This window comes from Rhagoletis pomonella, unplaced genomic scaffold, assembly GCF_013731165.1.
Source record: "Rhagoletis pomonella isolate Grant_MI unplaced genomic scaffold, Rhpom_1.0 Rhpom_scaffold_00007, whole genome shotgun sequence".
NCBI lineage: Eukaryota > Metazoa > Arthropoda > Insecta > Diptera > Tephritidae > Rhagoletis > Rhagoletis pomonella.
Genome location: NW_023458561.1, coordinates 38,436,488 through 38,455,795, shown reverse-complemented (window position 1 = coordinate 38,455,795; position 19,308 = coordinate 38,436,488). Strand labels below are relative to the sequence as shown.

Here is a 19,308-nt window from a genome sequence, read left to right as displayed (position 1 = left end):
AACGACTTGCACTCGACACGACAATCGCAATGAGGCTGATGGTAACACCAGTTCGTAATCATCTTGCTCTTTCAACCGAACACATAGCCGCTGTTAGTGAAAGAGTTGACGATGATTTTGAATCTATCGATTTCGAGCGAATTTCCATCTTTACCCATATAAGGTCTAACTCACGCAAGAACTCAATTTGCAGTAAGCACAATTTCGAGATTCCGGACAATCAACAGCTTTCTGGATTTGTTTCTGTCGAGTTATGCAAAAGATATTTTTAAGCGACCAATCCCATATGTAACTTTGAAGCAATTGAAGGAGAATATGTATATGTATGCACATATGTATTTATCTAAAGCAATTTTTGCAAGGCAATTTCGAAATAAAAAACCAAATAAATTCAGCAAGTGTTTTTTTTTGTAAATAATTCTACTGGAATGGCCAAAAAACTGCGCATACAATTCAGCTAATTTGTGATTGTGAATTCAAAAAAATGTATAAAAACAAAGTTATAATTACTTTGCCTATTTAGCCTTTTAGATCTGCATTAGAACAACTTGCAAGAGCTTAAAATGTGCGGAAAAAGCGGGGAAAAAAATCTTTTTTAGAAATTTTGACATTTCTGCTTGCACTCGCCCAATTATTCTCAGTTTTATTTTTAGCGGCATACCAACTTGTGTGTATGTATGTACTTACATATGTCTATGTATGTAAATGTAATGTATGTATGCGTTTACACATATAAAAATTATCATTCTTTTGTATTATCACCAAGTCGTTTTTTTTGTTTTCCTCAAACTTTTTTCACCTATATTCTTTAACGTTTACGCTTTACTTACAGCTGCTCGCTTGCGCGTGCATGTGCATTTGTACATATGTATATGCATATCTATGTATATGTATTTTTTGTTGATTTTCTACTCAAATTTATTTATTTTTATCAAAATTCAAAGCATTTCTATCCTACTAGACCCTGCACAGCTAAGCGTTCGTCCACAGTTTAGGGAGTTCGCTGTTCAACTCTAGCCTTCAAATTCTCTTCTTACAACTCTGCAACAAATTTTGCGCTTCAAAATTTACAAATACAAATACATCCACAACTACAACACGTCGCAGTAAATACAATAAAAATTATTATTTTTTAGTTTGTTTTGTAGTTTTTTTGTCGTTTCTTTATTTTACAGTTTACATGTACAGTAGAGATTATTATTTAATTATGTATGTTTGCGTATGATTATCACTTAAAATTAGTGTTTTTTCTCAATTATTTATTTTTATTTAATTTAATTAATATGTAGAATCCTTAACTAACACATACTACTTTGTTTTTTGTTTTTTACAATGCATGATTTTCATGGTTGCTTTCATTTACTCCGCGCATATTTTTGTAGTAAAAATTCATTCTTCATTTTGAAATGTTTTTTGTGTAAAAGTGTGTGTAGGGGGGTATGATTTTTCATTCACCTTTTCACTTATATTGTGTGTACGCATGGATGTATGTACCTTTGTATGCACATTTGTAAGTTTGTAGTTGTGTGTGTTTGTCATGCTTTTGAGCTCACGCATACTCCTGCCACGCCAATGGGGCAAATGTTTTCGTGTGGTGTGGGTGGGGGTGTGGGTGTGCGTGTGCGTACATATAGATATGTATATGCATGTATGTAGGTTTTGTAGCATGCTTCTAGGCGCTTAAGCTGTATAATTGGTTAGCTACATCCAGTTTGGGAAGTGAATATTCACGCTTTGAGTTGAAAAATGAGGAAAATTCGCGAGTAAGCTCGTCAGCTCTGTTGTTAAATGTGGGCTTTGCCAGCGATAAAACTTGGCTTCGCGGAATATTAACGGCTTTTAAAGAGATCTAAATATGTATTGGAGCAAAAAGTATGCGAAAATATGCTACAAAGGACATTGAAGGCGCCCAAAAAATTTAGCAAAATAAAAACAAAAAAAAAAGCATGAAAAAGTTTCGGCAGCTGCTTTCGAATATCATTAAAAGTTAATCAGCTTTTTAGTACTTTTTTCAAACTTCAGCTAGACCTGCTCAGTCCAACGCTCACCCCATCTGGTTGTTTCAGGAAGTGTTGCAGTTGAGTCGCTTACACCCATACATACATATGTACATACATACATACATATGTACATAATACATATGCAGCACACGCTAGTTTATCAATGTAGAAAAAGTACTAAACAGTACACAAAACATACCAGTACATTTATAACAAACGGTTTTTTGTTTTCATTCGTTCGGCCGCTTCAAACTGGCTGCATAAGCAACATTTATTTTCAATACATTTTTCTTCTTTTCTAAAAGGGCATAGTACTTTTTGCGTGCCTACATATTTATTGGCTTAATGAAATTCTTATCTTATCAACTCCACACTCCTTTTCTTTCTTTAAGCAAACATATACATACATACAAGTATTGTGAAGTAGTGATATTCTTATGATTATAAATATTTATTTAAAATCTCTTAAATATATTAACAAAGAGTGTGTGTGTGTGTGTGTGTGTGTTGTTTTTGTGGTGCTTCAATATTAATTGAGCGCAACGCAAGAATATTTACTGTTTTTTTTTACTTTAAAATTTTTTTTCATAATCGTATTTATATTTTGTATTGTATAAGCATAGCATCGCATAGCATAGCATATATTCATATACTTAGTAGTTGTATGCGGTAGTATGTATGTATATGCATATGCAGCTGTATGTATGTAATAAAGACTAAATTCTATGGAAAATTAATAAAAACGAACGTAACGTAACGTAACGTAGTACACACATCTTTTATATTCGTATCTCTGCAGATAAGTTTTATAAATATGTACTCGTAAAAATATGTAGGTATGTATGCATTGTAGTTTGAGTGTCTAAATAACACTGCTGCGCGCAGGCAAGTTCATCTTAATCGTAGGTAAATTACATACAAAATAATTAGAAAAATATTACATACATACAAAAAATTAACATGACAACAATCGCAATATCGTTTTTTTTTCTAAAAAAAATTACTTGTTTTTTTGTTTTTGCTATTTTTCAATATTATTACTATTTTTTCTGCAACATAAACAGTTTAGCTATAAAGTGCATTTTTACACATTTTCGATACCAAAAAAAAAAAAGTGTGAAACAAATAATTATGTAAAGAAATCCGGTTTTCATCTCTCAACAAATCATAAATCAATAAAATAGCGTCAACTTTAAACGTACATATTTATTTAAATTAATGGAAATCAAAGTAACATCACTATAATCAGCTCAGCATTAAAATATTCGTTACATTAGACATAGTATTTTAAGTTTTTTTTTTTTTTTATCATAATTATATGTATGTAATTATTTATGTATGTAGTATATAATTATGTATGTAAATGGTATAAGTATGTGTATAAAAAAAGTAAAGTAAACAGTTAACAGTACGTATAGGGTGTAGCTTAGCCACAAACCAGAGTGCAGAAGTAGTGACACAAACCACCGCGAACAGCTTAATTAAAATGCAACTTATTTTTGGGAGAGCTAGAGGGGATGTGTGTTTAAAAGGCGAGCGAGCAGAGCAGCAGCAATAGCAGCATTCCTTGAGCCAGTGACGAAGAGAGCGAGCTTTTACTCTGAAAGCTTAAACAAGTTTTCAAGTAACGCTCAAAAGTACTTCTGGTAATATAAGTGGAAATACTATGGTTATTTAAAGCTTTGTAAGACAAGCGACAGCGAGATCTTTAACTTTCCTGGCGGAGGGGCGCGAGTGAGATTTTCTTGGGGAGCTCTTTGAACCGAATTCTGAAATAGGCTGTTCTTCAACCAAATTCTGAAATAGGGCGTTTTTGAAAAGTTTTTTTTTGTGATAGGGTGTTTTCGAACTGGCTGCCGAGATATGTAGGTCGATCTTTCACTCAGCAGTCGATTTTTACACACAAGCTTTAATTAGCTTGAATTTTTTCAATAAAAAGCTTCACTTTGACTAAAGTTTAAGCAATCGAATATTCAACGAATTTTAATTTTTGCAGTATGGAGCTTATGACGCTTGTGAAGCCTAATGAACCGCTTTATTTTCAATCTTACTTAAGCTAAAGTACTCACTATTTTTAAATTTAGCGCTTTTAAAAGCTTGAGTTTCAGTCACGGAAATCTTTTTTTTTAACTCTATAGCTTATTTATCGAAAAGCTAAACTTTTGTGTGAAGCCTATCGAAGTTCTAAGCTTATTCTTTCAACGTAGAGCTTTTGAACGCTTGAAGTTTCTACTCTTATAAAGATTATTTTTGCCCATAATTAGATTTTAGTAAGGCTTCAAGATTCAAACGCACAACAAATATATGTTTTTGGCATAATTTAAAAAGTTCTAATGCAAACATTGTCAAAAGCTCAAAAATTATTCGAAATGTGACTGTCGACTGATCGGATTTTCGCTTGCCCGATTACTCAAAAGTAAAATATTTTGCACGATTAAAGTTTGGAGAGCTTAATTTAACAATTTTTTTTTTGGTAAAGCTCGCCTTAATTGAGGTATGCATGAATCCGACATTTTGAAAAAATGCAATTTACAAAAGCTTATTGAAATCTGTGTTTTTTCATAAGTTATGCATTTTATAGACCGGTTATTTTCGAAAGCTTGTACTTCGAAGTTCGAAAAATTACAAATTACACGGTATTTGAAAGGTAAAGTTACAGAGTGTTAATTTTTTCTCAAGCTCAAAGTTATACATACATATCGTTACCTTAATTCACAAAGGTCCCCACCAGCAAATTTTATATTTTACAGAAGTAAAAAAAAAAAACATTATACAAAGTAAATCAAAAACTGAAGATAGGCCTTTTGAAAAAGCAGCTTAACTCCCGTGTTTTTGATACTAGCACTTTAAAATTTTTAAAGAAGGTGCGTTTTAATATACCCTACCAAAGTCTGTGAAAAACGCAGTTTCGAAAAAAGTGTTGGTTAGGGCCTTTGTGAAATAAGGAAATTTGAAAGCATTTAACCTGTTTTTTTTTGAATTTTTACGGGTTTTACTAATTTAACTATATTTAGTTTGAGATTAAACTTAGTTTTGAGCAAAGCTAAGAGGTTTCAAAATCAAAATAAAAACCGTTTGTAATTTCAAAAGCTTCTGGAATTGATGGGTTAATAGAATTTTAATCCGACTCAAATTATATTAATAACGACCGTGCCTATAACGAGAATTGTGCTCTTGCAAATCACTCTTCCCATTCCTAGCATCGCCTAGCAAAACCCCCTGGAGGGAAATTATTGCTTTGCCCATCAACTGCTGTAGGCAGCAGCTAAGCTCTCAAGGGGATAAAAATGCACCAGCTGTTGTCGTTGCTGCTGCTGCTGCTGCGGGGTGGCAAAGTAAACAGCAAGTTGCTGCTGTTGCTGTTGTTGATATTGTTGTAATTGCCAATGCTGTTGCTCTGCCATTGCAGGCAACGGCAACGGCATTGGCCATTGCATGGTGTATTGTTGGTGTGGTTGGGTGGGTGCTGCTGCAACGGTTGCTGCTGGTCCGACCAAAGGCATTTGTTGCATGTAAAATGTTGACGGTGGCTGTTGACCTGCATGTTGTTGTTGTTGTTGTTGTTCTCGTTGAGTTGCTTGCTGCTGTAGTGCTAGCTGCAATTGCGTACGCTGCAAATATGCTTGTTGTTGTTGCTGCTGCTGCTGTTGCTCGAACTGCAATGCACAATTTGCCTCGTAGCAGGAAAATGCCGCCAAATTGCTTGCTGCTGGGGAGGCAACCATTGTTGTTGTTGGCGCTATTGCTGTGGGTGGTGGTAAGCATGTTGCCGCAGGAGCAGCAACATAGCTATGGCCGTTGTTGTTGCTGCCGCTGTTGTCACTGTTAAATGCATAAGTCGGCGACACAACTGTACAATCGCTACTAGTACTGCTGCAGCTGCTGGCGCTGTCACATCTATAATTGTTGTTGTACGTGTCGCTGCTGTCGCTGTCATAGATTAGCGCGCCTGCCGATGACAAAAGTGTTGATTGCAGTTCCAGGTAGTCAGTTGCTGCTTGCTCTTCTTGCAGCTGATAGTCGAGCGCTGTTGTGGCTGCTTCTTCTGGTACTATGGGTACTGTTGCTGTTGTATTTGCTGCTGCTGCTATTGTTGTTGTTGTTGTTGTTGTTGTTGATGTGGTTGTTGTCGTGTTTGTAGCTGCTGTCGCCGCTGCTGGCTCACTCGCCAATCACGTGCTCAACCACGTCTGGTTGCATGTGCAAATAGTCGGAATCACAGGTGCGTAATAGACGCCATTGTAGACCAGTATGGTGGCCGTCGGCTGTGCCACCGCAGCGTGTGTCTGTATCGCCTGCACCTGCTGCGCTTGTTGCACTTGCAGTTGCTGTTGTTGCTGCTGCTGCTCGGCGCCGGCTGGTGTACAGCACAGTGTCGCTGTTGTGGCCTGTGGCGCCGCAGCGGTCGCCTGTTGCACGTAGATGGTCTGTGTTTGCGGCGCTTGCATTTGCTGTTGTTGTTGGTGTTGTGTTGTGACCAGCGTTACTTGTTGGTGTGGCTGCTGCAGTTGCTGCTGCTGCTGCTGCTGTTGTTGTTGTTGTTGTGTTTGTGCTTTCTGCACATCGACTGGCTGCTGTTGTTGGTGGAGGTGCTGCTGCTGTTGCTGATGGTACTGTTCCTGCGCCTGCTGCTGCTTCTGTTGCTCCTTGTAGAGCACCTGCGCGGCCAGCGACTGTATCAGCATTAGGGTCTGCCGCCGCTCGTGGCCCATCAGGCACACCGTAGACATTTCGACGACCTCACGTAAATGCATCAGGTACTGGTATTGAAGTGGCTCCTCATCGACGCCCCAGAAGTGATTGGACAAGTACGCCTCCAGCTTCTTAGTTTGCGTATTAATGTCAGGGAAATCGATGAAGAACCGTGAGCACATGTAACGTTCCAGAGTCTTGATGTGTTGCGGATCGACTGGCTTATAGTTGCGCACCAATAAGTTACAGTACTTGAGCAAACCGCCGCCGCGTATCTCCTCTGGCTGTCGTGTTGAGATCAATTTCTTTTGCAAGTGATAGAGCGCCTCCTGGAAGTCACCGTACACCGACTCACCGACCACAGTCGGATAGAAGTTCTCCGATATGGGTAGAGCGGCACAGTCGTAGAAAAGTAGCAGCGAGTCCAAGACAATTTGAAACGAATCCACTGAGAACTCGAACTGGCGTCGCATCGTGTCGACAAATTTCAGTTCGACATTCTTATGACCGGGCGAATTGCCCAGCGATATAAGTGACCAACGGTCACCATCATTGTTATTGTTGACCTTAACCATTTTGCCGACGTAGGCCTCCTTGAGAGCGCATGGCATAATGCGACGCTTGCACACACCCTCGGGCAAGAGGTCCAACAAAGTGCTCAGCACAGCGGACTTGACACGATCGAAGTGCCGCGACGAAGTCAATTCAATGGCATAGATCAAGTCCAAGTCATTGTATGGCTGATCCTCGGAAGCTAAAACATGACTAGCTGCGCCGCCATTCAAGCGCACATCCTTGACTATCACACCAGCGCCGCCCGCACTCACATCCGCTTCCAGCTTGCGTCTGACCATATTGACCAAGTCTTTTAGGGGCACTTCGAGTGTGGGAAAATTACCACGTCCATGTATGGCAACTTTTTCATCCATGACATCGTGCAATTTGCGCACCTGTTCGAATGAAAGCACAGCCAAACGTTGAGTACCGCCAGTATCGACACTCTCCAATGAACCGTGATCGGAGGCCGATGCTATGGATGAGCCCGAACTGGGTGATGGTGGTGGTGTTTCGGTGCCACCGTCGGAGTGGAAACCGTCATCAATTTGATATACATCCATTCTGTTGGAACGCTGTTGGTAATGATATGACGATTCGGAGTGTGCGTCTAGGGTCCCGCACTGCAAGTAGAGAATAAAAGAGAGAAAGAGAAAACTTATGGTTAGTGGAGTGTTGTTTAAAGGTTGGAAAGTCATTAAAAATGCAAAGCAGTAGTAAAAATGCCAACAATAAATAGTAAACTGAAATATTTGTATATATCGTCACCTGTAATTCAAAAAAGACGTAACAAATTTTTTTTTTTTATAAAATGATGTGGGAGTTTTAATTCGATGAAATCAATCATACATATATGTAAATCAAAAAGTGAATTTTGAATTTTTTATTAGTTATGACTTTTCGTATTTCAACGATGATGTTTGTTACGCCATTACAATGTTTTTCAAGCTAAAATTTTTTTGATATTTTTTGCACTTTTTTCCATATAAACATGAATTTCTTGTGAAAGAAAATACGCGGTCTAGCAAAAATAAAATAAAATAAAAAAGTCAACGCCAGTTTTCCTAAATTTTGTTATTTATAGGAAAAAAGGCGCAAAAGCCATCAGTGAAAAAAAAAATATTAAAAATCAATACGATTTTTTAGCTGCTCAGAACTTACATTTGTTTTACTAAAATTGTATAAGCCTGTTAACTGCGTACCCAAAAGAATTATAAAAATTTTGGTTAAAAAGCTCGAAATTTAGATAAAAATTTTTGGAGTTTTTTTAAATGCTGTATAAAGTTTGAAAGTGTGATTTATATGGTTTTTGTTAAAGCATGAAGCATATTTTTAGAAAAAATTATCTAAAAAATTTTAGCTTGAAAAACATTGTAAATATTAAAAATGAAACACCATTCATTCACTTTTGCCCGCCACTGTATGTCATGAACGATTGCTATATACTTTTTTTACTTTCATTGTCGATAGAATTATTTTCTGAATTATTCTCGATATTGTTACGGGCAGCGATCTCATCAATTCATCTAATCAAATCCAAATCAAAATCGCTATTCTTATCGCTATTGAAATTGTTTAGTTATCCCCATCCATATCATTTCGTGATCGTCGTATTTATTGCTTTAACATTGAAATTGGTACAGTTATCGAATTTGTATCGCCCCCGACATTATTTCGTATTCATCGTATTCCTTAAAAAGCAAAAAAAAATTTATACTTAAGTACATATTGATACTGACATAGAAATCGCTATGAATTTTATCGTTATTAAACTTGTAAGGTTAATGCTCAATAGGTAATAGATTTTTCGCCTCCAAATTTAATCTCTATACATTTGTGAGATTAACAAATATTTTCGTGTAAATATATACATATGTATGTATCTCACATAGTTTAGTGTTTCATAAGAAATTATATTAAACGAGCGCAAACAACTTTATTACACTTGTATTAAATAATTTTCATGTGACCTCATTAACATATTTCGGCATTGAGCTGGCATAATCGCCAAACGTACAAACTTACGTATGTATGCACAAATATACATATGTATATTTAGCAGCTTTATTTACTAATAATAAGTAATTATTTTGTACAATTTCAATATCATATGAAAACTTTTGAAAAGGCAAAGCAGGCAGAAGCTACTTATACTAAAATTAAGAAAACACTAAATTATTTTCTTAAGAGTGTAAAAAAAGTTATTAACAAAATAATTGCTTTTGAGGTTAAAAGCAATCTTTACAAAAGCAAAAATGCAAATAATTTCTTAACATATTTTGTTTTTGCAAACTGCGGTGATTTAGATAGGAAAGCGATTTTGACTTGAATTATTTGATATTATTTTAGAAATAATTATTCTTATATAGCAATGCAAAATGCTGTTTTCTGACTTAAGTCATCTTTAGCTGTCCTTCTCTCTACCTTTTTTTCTGGAGGAAAACTAACATAAATTAAAAACAAGAAGAAGCGAGCCCTTAATGACTCAAGGCTTGTTAGGCTACGCAATCGTTGCAATTATTTTATAGTATTTTACATTTTTAACCACTTTTTAATAGCACAGCAAAACAACTGGAGGCAGTTAAATAAATTTTCCAACGATTTCTCCCTACAAAGTCAACACTTCTATAGTACAATATAGCACGTCATTACAGATAAGTGATCCAAACTTACATAATTTCTATATACTATATTCACACATACGCTTACTATTTATACTTACATAGATACATATGTATTTATTGCCTACTTATTTATTTCGGAAGGCGCAAAGGTCAATGACAATCAGGAATGAAAGAACGACTGGAAAAATATACACATATGTACATATGTATACAAATGAAATGAGATAATAATAACACAGCGTCAAGTGAAATTGGCTTAGCAACGGCGAAGAAGATCGCTTGCTCATGAGCACTTATATTTAATGACGCCCGCACAAAATGTTTTGCGAGTCTCTTAAAATAAAAAATTAACTGAATGTATGTATATGAACTCATCTGTATTTAAATGGCATACGCAAGTACATATATTTGACAAAAATTGCATGTACATATGTATGTATGTATGTATATACTCATACGGGATGACTAAGTAAGATAGAGGGTGCATTCCAAAATGTCCAAATACAAAGTATCAGTCTGTTTTTGTTCTAAACCTCAATAGATTTTTAATGCCAAATGTGCGCCAACATGGTGCTACAGATGCTAGTTTCCTACGGCTACGTTGTGCAAGTTAGACTGTGCGGTTTAGAAATAAAGGATACTGATGCTTTGTATTTTGACGTTTTGGAATGCACCCAGACATTCCATTTTTTCACTCGCACTAAGCACGTGATTATCGCGTTTACTTTTCTTCGACTTTATATGGAATGCTGTGATTTATTGCAAAGATTTCTGTCTTCTTCTGTGATTAAAATTAAAAGAAATACGACAATGCTTACAAACATTTGAATGTGCGCTAGACCGGGTCGGCGACTATACAAAAGAAAAAAGGTCATAGCCACGCAGGCTAATTTCAACAAATACTTCGAGCGGATTTTGTGGATTCAAAAAAATTTTTACTCGTAGTATTTTACAGCTCTTTGAGATCAGGAAAAATCTATCCTAACAAAAATTGTAATTTGTAAAAATGAATATAAATGAGTTTACTGACCTAAGTAGTTAATTTAGGTCAATGCAGTCTTAAACGCATATACATTAGGGCGGTCAATTTGTATGGCAGTTTTTTTTCGGCGTATAGCCCAGAAACATCATACGTGCAAGTTCTAAGCAATTTTTCCGAAATCAATTTGGAGTTTGCCAAATTTGCGAAAATAGGTTTCCAAGCATTTTGCCGTAGTGTCGTAAAGAAGTGCTTAAATTTTGTATGAAAATATGCTTTCTTTTTTTTTTTAATTTTCCAAGACAGGGCACAACTCCACATTGATTTTATACCCATGGTTTCTTCGGCAAACTTGCTTAGAATTACACGTAGAATCCTCCTATGCTATACGCGCGTGGTAAACAAAAAATTGACCCGCCCTAATATACATACAGTGGTGGAAAAATAAATAGGGACACGATCTTCTTCTTTCAATTATTTAATATTTTTATAAAATTATAGCTCATTATCAAACAAAAACCATATAAATTCAAATTTCAAACTTCGTTCAAAAATTATAAAAACTCTGAAAATTGCATCTAAATTTTTAACTTTTAATCAGATTTTTTAGATTTTTTTCAGTATGTAGTTTTATAGCCAATTAAAATTTAGTAAAATGAAGTGTAAGTTTTAAGTTGCTAAAAAATCGGCTTGATTTTTGGCAATTTTTTTTAAGGCATTTTCTTCCATACAAAGTACGTTCGACAATTTTTATTTTTGTATAGAAGAAATCTGATTAAAAAGTTGAAAATTTAGATGCAATTTCGCAGAATTTTTATAATTTTTGCACATGGATTGAAATATTTATTTATATGGTTTTTGTTATAAATATTAACAAAACAAAAGCAAAATAGGAAACATTTGTTAAATGTTGTGTCCCTATTTATTTTTCCACCACTCTATCTATGTAAATTTGTATGAATGTATATACATTAGACCATTCCGCTTTACAAGCAAACAAAAAACGTCTGCCGTACACATCTGAGTCTAAGGTAGTACTTTGCAAGGCAAATATGCAAAAAAAAAACAAAACAATTCTTTTCCCCAACCTAGTGGTCGCCTGCTTACAATTTTCGGTGACACCTACATTCGGCAATAAAACAAAATGTCAATAGTTTTCCTGGAATAATCAAAACACCTCCTCAGCAATAGTTTAATAATTTTTGGAGGGCTTTAATTTACTGGCATTAGGGTGGCACGTTAGGGTAGTAATAACTGAGAACTTTTGTGTAATTAATAGAACGGGGTACTACTAGAACGGGTCAATGAACTTTGGAACAGAAAAAATTGTCCTCTCGACCCAAGAACATCGAAGAATATCAATCTTTAAGATGCGATGGCAAATGCCGAGGATAAGACGAAAAATATAAAAAATGAATGCACCTACGTTCGGGATTGTTTTTTTCTTTTCGAAATCACCCTACCAAAATACTTTAATTCGAAGAAGTACGGCGAACTTTTCTTTTCTGGGTCTAATGTAGATACATAGTATGCAGGTGTGTACAAGTATTAGTACCCCGAAAAAAAAACGTTTATAGACAGTACAATGTCCATACGTGCATACGTGTGTACATATGTATAAAATTCCGGAACTTTGATTCATGTGTGTCGTGACAATTATAGGCTTTCAGAATATCCGGTTTCTCATTTATATTAATTATTACATATTGCTATTAAATAGCTACTTGTGTAAGCGATCGTTTATCCATAAATTTACTCATGAGCAAGTGAAGAATTTAAGCAGGCAGTGTTTTCAGGGTAGCAACTCTTTCAGTTATATTTAGTTATGAATAACAGCTCGTCATATTTATTTAATTCTCGGCATGAATATTAAAAAAAAAATATATATAGCAAACAAGCTAAGTTCTAATTAACCAGAATGATGCCGGGTTTCCACTTGGCTTTTAATGACAAAAAATGCATGCCATTAAAATAAAATGTTGATTCGAGTTTAGTAATTATTACAATTAAAATTTTGCCATACAATGCAACGGTAAAAATTTCTTAGAATAAAAATCATGCCACATGCTCTAGTAGTACTTGCTGAAGGTACCATGTAATGGTTTCTATTTGGTTAAAATAAATAGCTTGGAATTGCATACATATAGCTCAAACGTACAAGTTTCTTAGAAGCAGAATCGAATCGGCCTAAGTTAAAGCACAAATGACGTATCCAGTAAGATTTGGTACAATCAAATTTTTGTAACATAAAAAATTACATAATCAGAATAAATTTTGCTTTATTTTGTAATATTTTTGCACATGTAAAATATCTAGATAAGCTGATTCTGTCTTCACTCCGCATTAAGGTAACTTGAATACTTGACTCAAGAAGCAATTAATATACATAAAAACAATTAATATACATCTACATACATATATTAGCTACAATTCACTTTTACTATTTTACGATAAAACGAAGAAGAAAAAAATAAGTATGTACTTCATTCAGCGATTCTCACATATATCCAGCTGTCGCTCCATAAAAGCAACTTTTAAAAATTTTCGATGCACAGGTTCACTGTTACTGCATTAGAAATTCAAACATTTACATTAAACTTTCTCATAGAGCGCACATAGTTGCATACATATATATGCATATGTATGTATGCACATAAATTAACATTTATGGAAACAACAACATCGCCGCCGCAAAGGCTTAGCTAAATCTTAGGCATCTCATAATGCACAGTTGTATGCTCCCCATTCATTGAGTTCAGCTCGTTGTGCTCATAAGTTTGTATTTATATATGTAAAAGCATTAGTACATATGCACACATATATATATATATGTATATGTATGTATGTTGATAGTAGATTTATAAGTGACTGTACAAGTATACGTCTCGCAATCGCATCGCATCGAATTGCAGCATGTGACTGCTGCATTTATTATTTATTTATTTGTTTGTTTTGTGCTTGATGCACTAGATAATTTTCAGGGCGAAAAATGTGGAAAAAAACGAAAAAAAACTTGAAATATAAAATAAAATAAAATTTCCGTGTCATGCGAAATGCAATTAAAGACATCCAAAGAATCATCGCAGACATGGCAGCAGAAAAAGAAAAAAATAAATAAATCTGTAAACAAAGTACTTATGTATGCAAATAAAAATAGCACAGATATGAAGGGAAAAAATCTTAAAAAAAAAAAAAAATTATTCATATGCATGTATGTACATATTTACCCACATATGTATGTACGTAAGCGTACAACATATGTGTCAACAGCTGTTGTAGCAATATCACATTGATAGACCAGAAACAAAATCACATAAAAAAGTATGCAATTCATTCGCAAAAAATGTATGTGAAAAGAATTAAGAAAATGGCCAGTAAAGTGCAGAGAAAAAATATTTAGAAAACAATAAAACAAAATAAAAAAAAAATATAAACAAATTTAATGAATTCAAGTATCAACAAATCATCTAAGTTTAATTAAAAAAGTAATTAATTATGGTAAAGTTAAAAACCCGAAAAAATGCATACATTTATTTATTAGCTTAAAGTAAAATAACAGTGCAAATAGTAAAATAAAAAACTAAAAATTAAAATGCATAAATTAATTAATTTAATTAAAGCAAAGAAATCAAAATTTAAAGAAAAGGAAAAAATATGAAATAACCTAGACAAAAAAAAGGTTAGCATTGCTTGGGTATAGAGCTAGAACTAGTACTGTCGGTAAAAGGTCTAGTTCTACGGTAGCTCTGAGCTGGTCAGGTCTTCTGCAGGGAACGAATACGCAGAAGAGGGAATTCCATTATAATTTTAGCCATTTAAAGTTTAAGACATACAACAATACGACAGTATGCATCACCTTGTGAAGTCCCTTACTGATTTTTTTGTGTGTAAAATTTACTGTCGCACGGTGTTATTAGTCAATGTTCACACTTCAAGAAAGCAATGGGCTTGCTTTTCACTTAAATTGGTTAAGTTGAGCAACTGGCTGGCCGACAATTGCACCTCCTTGTCGCCACCCCCTATAAATCCGAAAAATTAAGCATTTATTGAATGCTGTATGAGAAAAAGAAGTGATTATTGTAGATATGCATTGGCTTATTTTTGTTTGTTTCTGCAACAATACTCGAATGCTAATTTCTATAGCACACTCTCAATTTCATTTGCCTTACTCATCAGTATGCGTTATGCTTGCGATTTTCTACGAGTTTTCTGTATACATTTTTGATCGTATTTGTGCATATCGTCGCTTAAAGTGCTCAAGTACATGTGAGGTTGCATAAATTATTTTGTAGAGAATAAAAAAACCCATATTTAAAAATGCAATCGCATTTCTGGCTAGTATATTTCAGGACGAATGGATAAGGCTTGAGTCGAGAGCTTCGGTGAGCAAATCCAATTTTTGGTAAAAAAAAAATGTCAGTTACTCTGTTTTGCAGTACGACGATACGTGGTTTTGTACGTTAAACTACGATATATTTATACAATAAATACATATGCAAATGCCAAATTAGATTTTTATGCATATTTTGTCACATATTTGGTATGTGCAACGCTAAATCCACATACATAACAGCATACATACAAACATACTATGTATGTGCATACCAAAAGCATGCTTGATTGATTGTCGCACTGACTGACTAAATGGCTGTCAGACTGTCAATTGCTGAGTGTTAGAAGCTGACGACGCTTCAATGTGACAATTGACAACGAAAATAAAATAAAAAGAAAATGTATAAAAACATTTTTATTCATAAAAATACCAATACAATCGATGACAGAGTACATATTTATGTAAGTATTTAGCTGCTGAAAAAATGCAACAGAAAAAATTAACACATGCCTACATTTGTAAATACATACATATGTATGTATGTATGTATCCACTTAGTGGGTGCCGGTAGGTGTGGGCGTCGATTATGTAAATATATGTATATCTGTACATGCTTACGTACCACCACTGTCTGTATAAAATTTGTTCCGTTGGCATGTGGAGGAATTTGCCACCGAAAAAGGCAAATCGAAATAATGAAAAAATACTTTTTCCTGCTTTGTTGGTCAGTGGCGCAGCAACGCGAAAAAGTTCGCCACATTGACACACATTCGTATATCTGTATGTATGTACATAAGTTTGTACTTGAATATATACCCTGCAGGAAATGTTTCTATGTAACTATAAGCTAACTTTAAGTTGACTAGGAAGAAGCTAATAGTCACTATTATCTGTATAATTTCTTTGACGATGGCGATGGTCGCGAAATAGTCAAGGGTGGTTACCTCTGCATTTGATGTAACTAACTTGTAACTAACTCCTTTTGGCCATAAAATATCAATAGGAAGAACAAACTATTTTTTTTATTATTTTATTTTATTTTTAATTTTTATTTTTTTTTTACTTTATTTATTTTAGTACATTTCATATTTGTTTACATATTCTGCTGTAGGTGGTCCCATATTCGAACTCCGTCAGACATAACTTCAAAATGATAATATGAAATATCGATCTTCCTTTTATTTGTCCTCAATTCGAAAAAGTATCTGCGAAGTGCAGGATACTTAAATAGAAATAGGCTTAAAGAAAACAATCTTCTGCATTACTTGTCAACTAGTTTCAAGTTAGCTTTTTGTTATATATTTCATAGAGATCCCGCAAAAAAGCTTACTACAAGTGGGTTATTTTTTATCAATTGATAATTTTTTTCTGCAGGGTATACATACACATACATACATATGTGTGTGTTTTAGGAAATACTTTTTTGCATTGGTATTCATGTACTTAAGCGTAGTTGTACAGACATACAACCCTATCGGATTTAGTGTTGGCAAAGTGAGAACTTGACCTCAAAATTGTGCAAACTGTTTCGAACCAAAAATTTACGGAAGTGAGAAAGTGTATAAAAGTTTGGCGCTGCAATGTGATTTCCGGAAACAAGAAATGATACGAAATTGTCGTAGAGGGAAGTTAAAGGAAATATTTCAGCTGCAAATTTCAAACGAAAACATAATAAATAAAATTTAAATATTTAAATTAGAAAAAAATAAATAAATAAAAAACTATTTAAAAATTGAACTAAATTAAACGAATAAATTTACGAAAAATTAAATAAAATAGTATACAAAATGAAAATAAAATAAAAGTAAATTTATGTGGGAAAATATGGTGAATGTGCAATGCAAGCGTTACTTTAGTAGATAAAAAAAAAACATTTTTTTTTGTTCACATTACTTTTTGAGTTATTTGTGGATATGTACTGTAGTTGTGTGAGTTTAATAAGTCAAACACCAATTCCAAGAAAAAAAATTTATTTCTGAACGGAAAGTTGTATCAAATCCTAAATAATATGAATCTAGCTTTTAAAACACAATAATTTTCATTCGATATTTCACCACTTTTATATAGCTTATCCTATGGACGTTTGTGTTTAACAAACTAGGAGAGCTTCGCAGTGGTTGACGTTTCAGTCATCAACAGGGGGAAATGTCTGATGTGTCTCAGAAAGTGTGACGGAAGAAGACTGACTTATTAATTCAATTCAATTCAACTTTCGCTACTACTTTCGCTAACCTCAATATTTTTCTGAGGTAGGACAAGAGATCCTGTTCTCTGGTCTATTAAGAGGCCATTTGAGAAGTGGTTATAAATAAGTGGTTTTTAAAGTAGTAATTTTTTATTTAAAGCATGAAATCTTTTTGATGACATATTTTTCGTTTTAAAAAATTTTCTTTAATTAAGAGACCAAAAATGACCGCTAAATATCTAGATTTTTACTTTTAGATCATTGCGTAATCGTTATTTTTTATTTATTGCTCAATAAAAAATAATCGTTAATTTTTGGTATTTAACATTTCGGTCAAACTTCACCGTTATTTTGTGATTTTTCGATCAAAATTAATGGCTACTTTGGATTTTTATTTTTGTGATAAAATTTAATCGCCTACATTTTCAGGACCAATTAAAATCTCTTATATGTAAATTAAATCTGAAAATAACGTTTATAATATGATCGAAAAAATAAAAATCGAAAAAATAAGTCGAAAATTTATAAAAAAAAATAAATATATAAAAACGACTATTAAATTTGATTGGTAGAATATAAAATCAATTTTAACGGTTAAATTATGATTTCTATTATAGAGATCATAACCGTTATGATCATTTTTTTTTTATTTTCGACACTGAAACTTGTAAAGAAAATAAAAATTAGAAATGTTTTATATTTTTCATTTGCAAAATAATTACCTATGTATGAAAAGTCAAAAATCTTGAAAATGGCAGCCAGCATGATAGATATGTATGTATGTATGTACCTACATATAAATACATATTTCTGCGAATTCCTTTGCCAATACAAAGTAAAATTGAATATCAATCAGAAATCATTTGCCAACAATGTGCAAAAAAAACATGATTTTTTTTTTTTTTAGCTGATAGATAAAATATACATTTTTAATTGAACTTAGCGAACAAGTTCGCTATAAACAGGCAAGCAAGCAAACAAAAAGTTAGCTTAATTTCAACGCAAATACAGGGTAAATGATTGGACCAAACAGTGCAAGTAAACAACTTTCGTTGTTGTTGTTGTTGTGGTTGCTACTTAATTAAAGCGTCTTTTTCGCAATTTTATTAGATTTTCATTTTTTTCGTTTTTATTTCATGCACGGCGTTGAGCTTACGCACACTAACGTACATACACTGGTGGCAGAAGTAATACACCCGTCTTACTTTGAAGAGTTTCTTCGGCTATATTTCTGTGGCTTATTTTATGTTTAAGATTTTTTTTTTTAGAAAAACCTGGGTAGTTATACAACAAACACCATATAAATTTGCTTTTCAAACTTATAAAAATTCAATTACAAAAATTATAAAAATTCGACATATTTTCATCAAATGTTCAAACTTTTTATTCAGAATTTTTAGAAAAAGCACACTTGTATAGGGAAAAAAATGCGTGACATCGTCAACAAAAAAAAAAAAAATTCAACGGTATTTTGTAGCCAACTGAAACTTGCACTTTATTATGTTAAAATTGACTGGGCTAAAAAACTGCATACGATATTTTTTTTTTTTAATTTTGAATAAAATGCTTGAAAATGTGGTGAAAATTTATCGAGTTTTTATTATTTTTGTACAAAGTTTGAAAAGTGGACTTATATGGTGTTTGTAAAAAAAAAATATTAAACATAAAATAAACTAAAGAAATATAGCCAAAACTGTTCAAAGAAAGACGAGTCTATTATTTCTGCAGCCATTGTACACACATACATAGATATGTAGCATACGAACTAAAATGCACGTAAACAGTAAACAGAGTTGAACGTCATCGCTTACACGGGCAAAACCCAAAAACAAACTAAAGCAAAAATACGTACATATGTAGGTATGTATATGTAAATACATAAGTGCATATGCATGCAGTATATATGTATGTATGTATGTATGTATATTAAAATTCACCAT

At 33.5% G+C, this 19,308-nt stretch overlaps 2 protein-coding genes across 6 annotated transcripts in view; both read right to left on the bottom strand.

The window, feature by feature from the left end:
* Positions 1 to 1,541: 1,541 nt before the first annotated feature.
* On the bottom strand, positions 1,542 to 5,748 carry LOC118742741 (nuclear transcription factor Y subunit beta-like). Its single transcript, XM_036475051.1, has 2 exons — positions 5,358 to 5,748; positions 1,542 to 5,324 (listed from the first exon to the last, which is right to left on the bottom strand). Exons 1-2 carry the CDS (start codon positions 5,723 to 5,725, stop codon positions 5,246 to 5,248), a joined length of 447 nt encoding a protein of 148 aa, XP_036330944.1. The 5' UTR covers positions 5,726 to 5,748; the 3' UTR covers positions 1,542 to 5,245.
* Positions 5,749 to 5,906: 158 nt separating this feature from the next.
* LOC118742740 (terminal nucleotidyltransferase 5C) overlaps positions 5,907 to 19,308 on the bottom strand; it is a 325,265-nt gene continuing 311,863 nt past the window's right edge. For 4 of the 5 annotated variants that reach the window (XM_036475046.1, XM_036475045.1, XM_036475049.1 and 1 more), the window contains one exon: positions 5,907 to 7,870. In XM_036475046.1, coding sequence (XP_036330939.1) covers positions 6,173 to 7,870 — 1,698 coding nt within the window. In that variant the 3' untranslated portion in view covers positions 5,907 to 6,172. Of the gene's footprint in view, positions 7,871 to 8,693; positions 8,939 to 19,308 lie in introns of all 5 variants that reach the window. The other variant, XM_036475048.1, reaches the window with a different exon arrangement.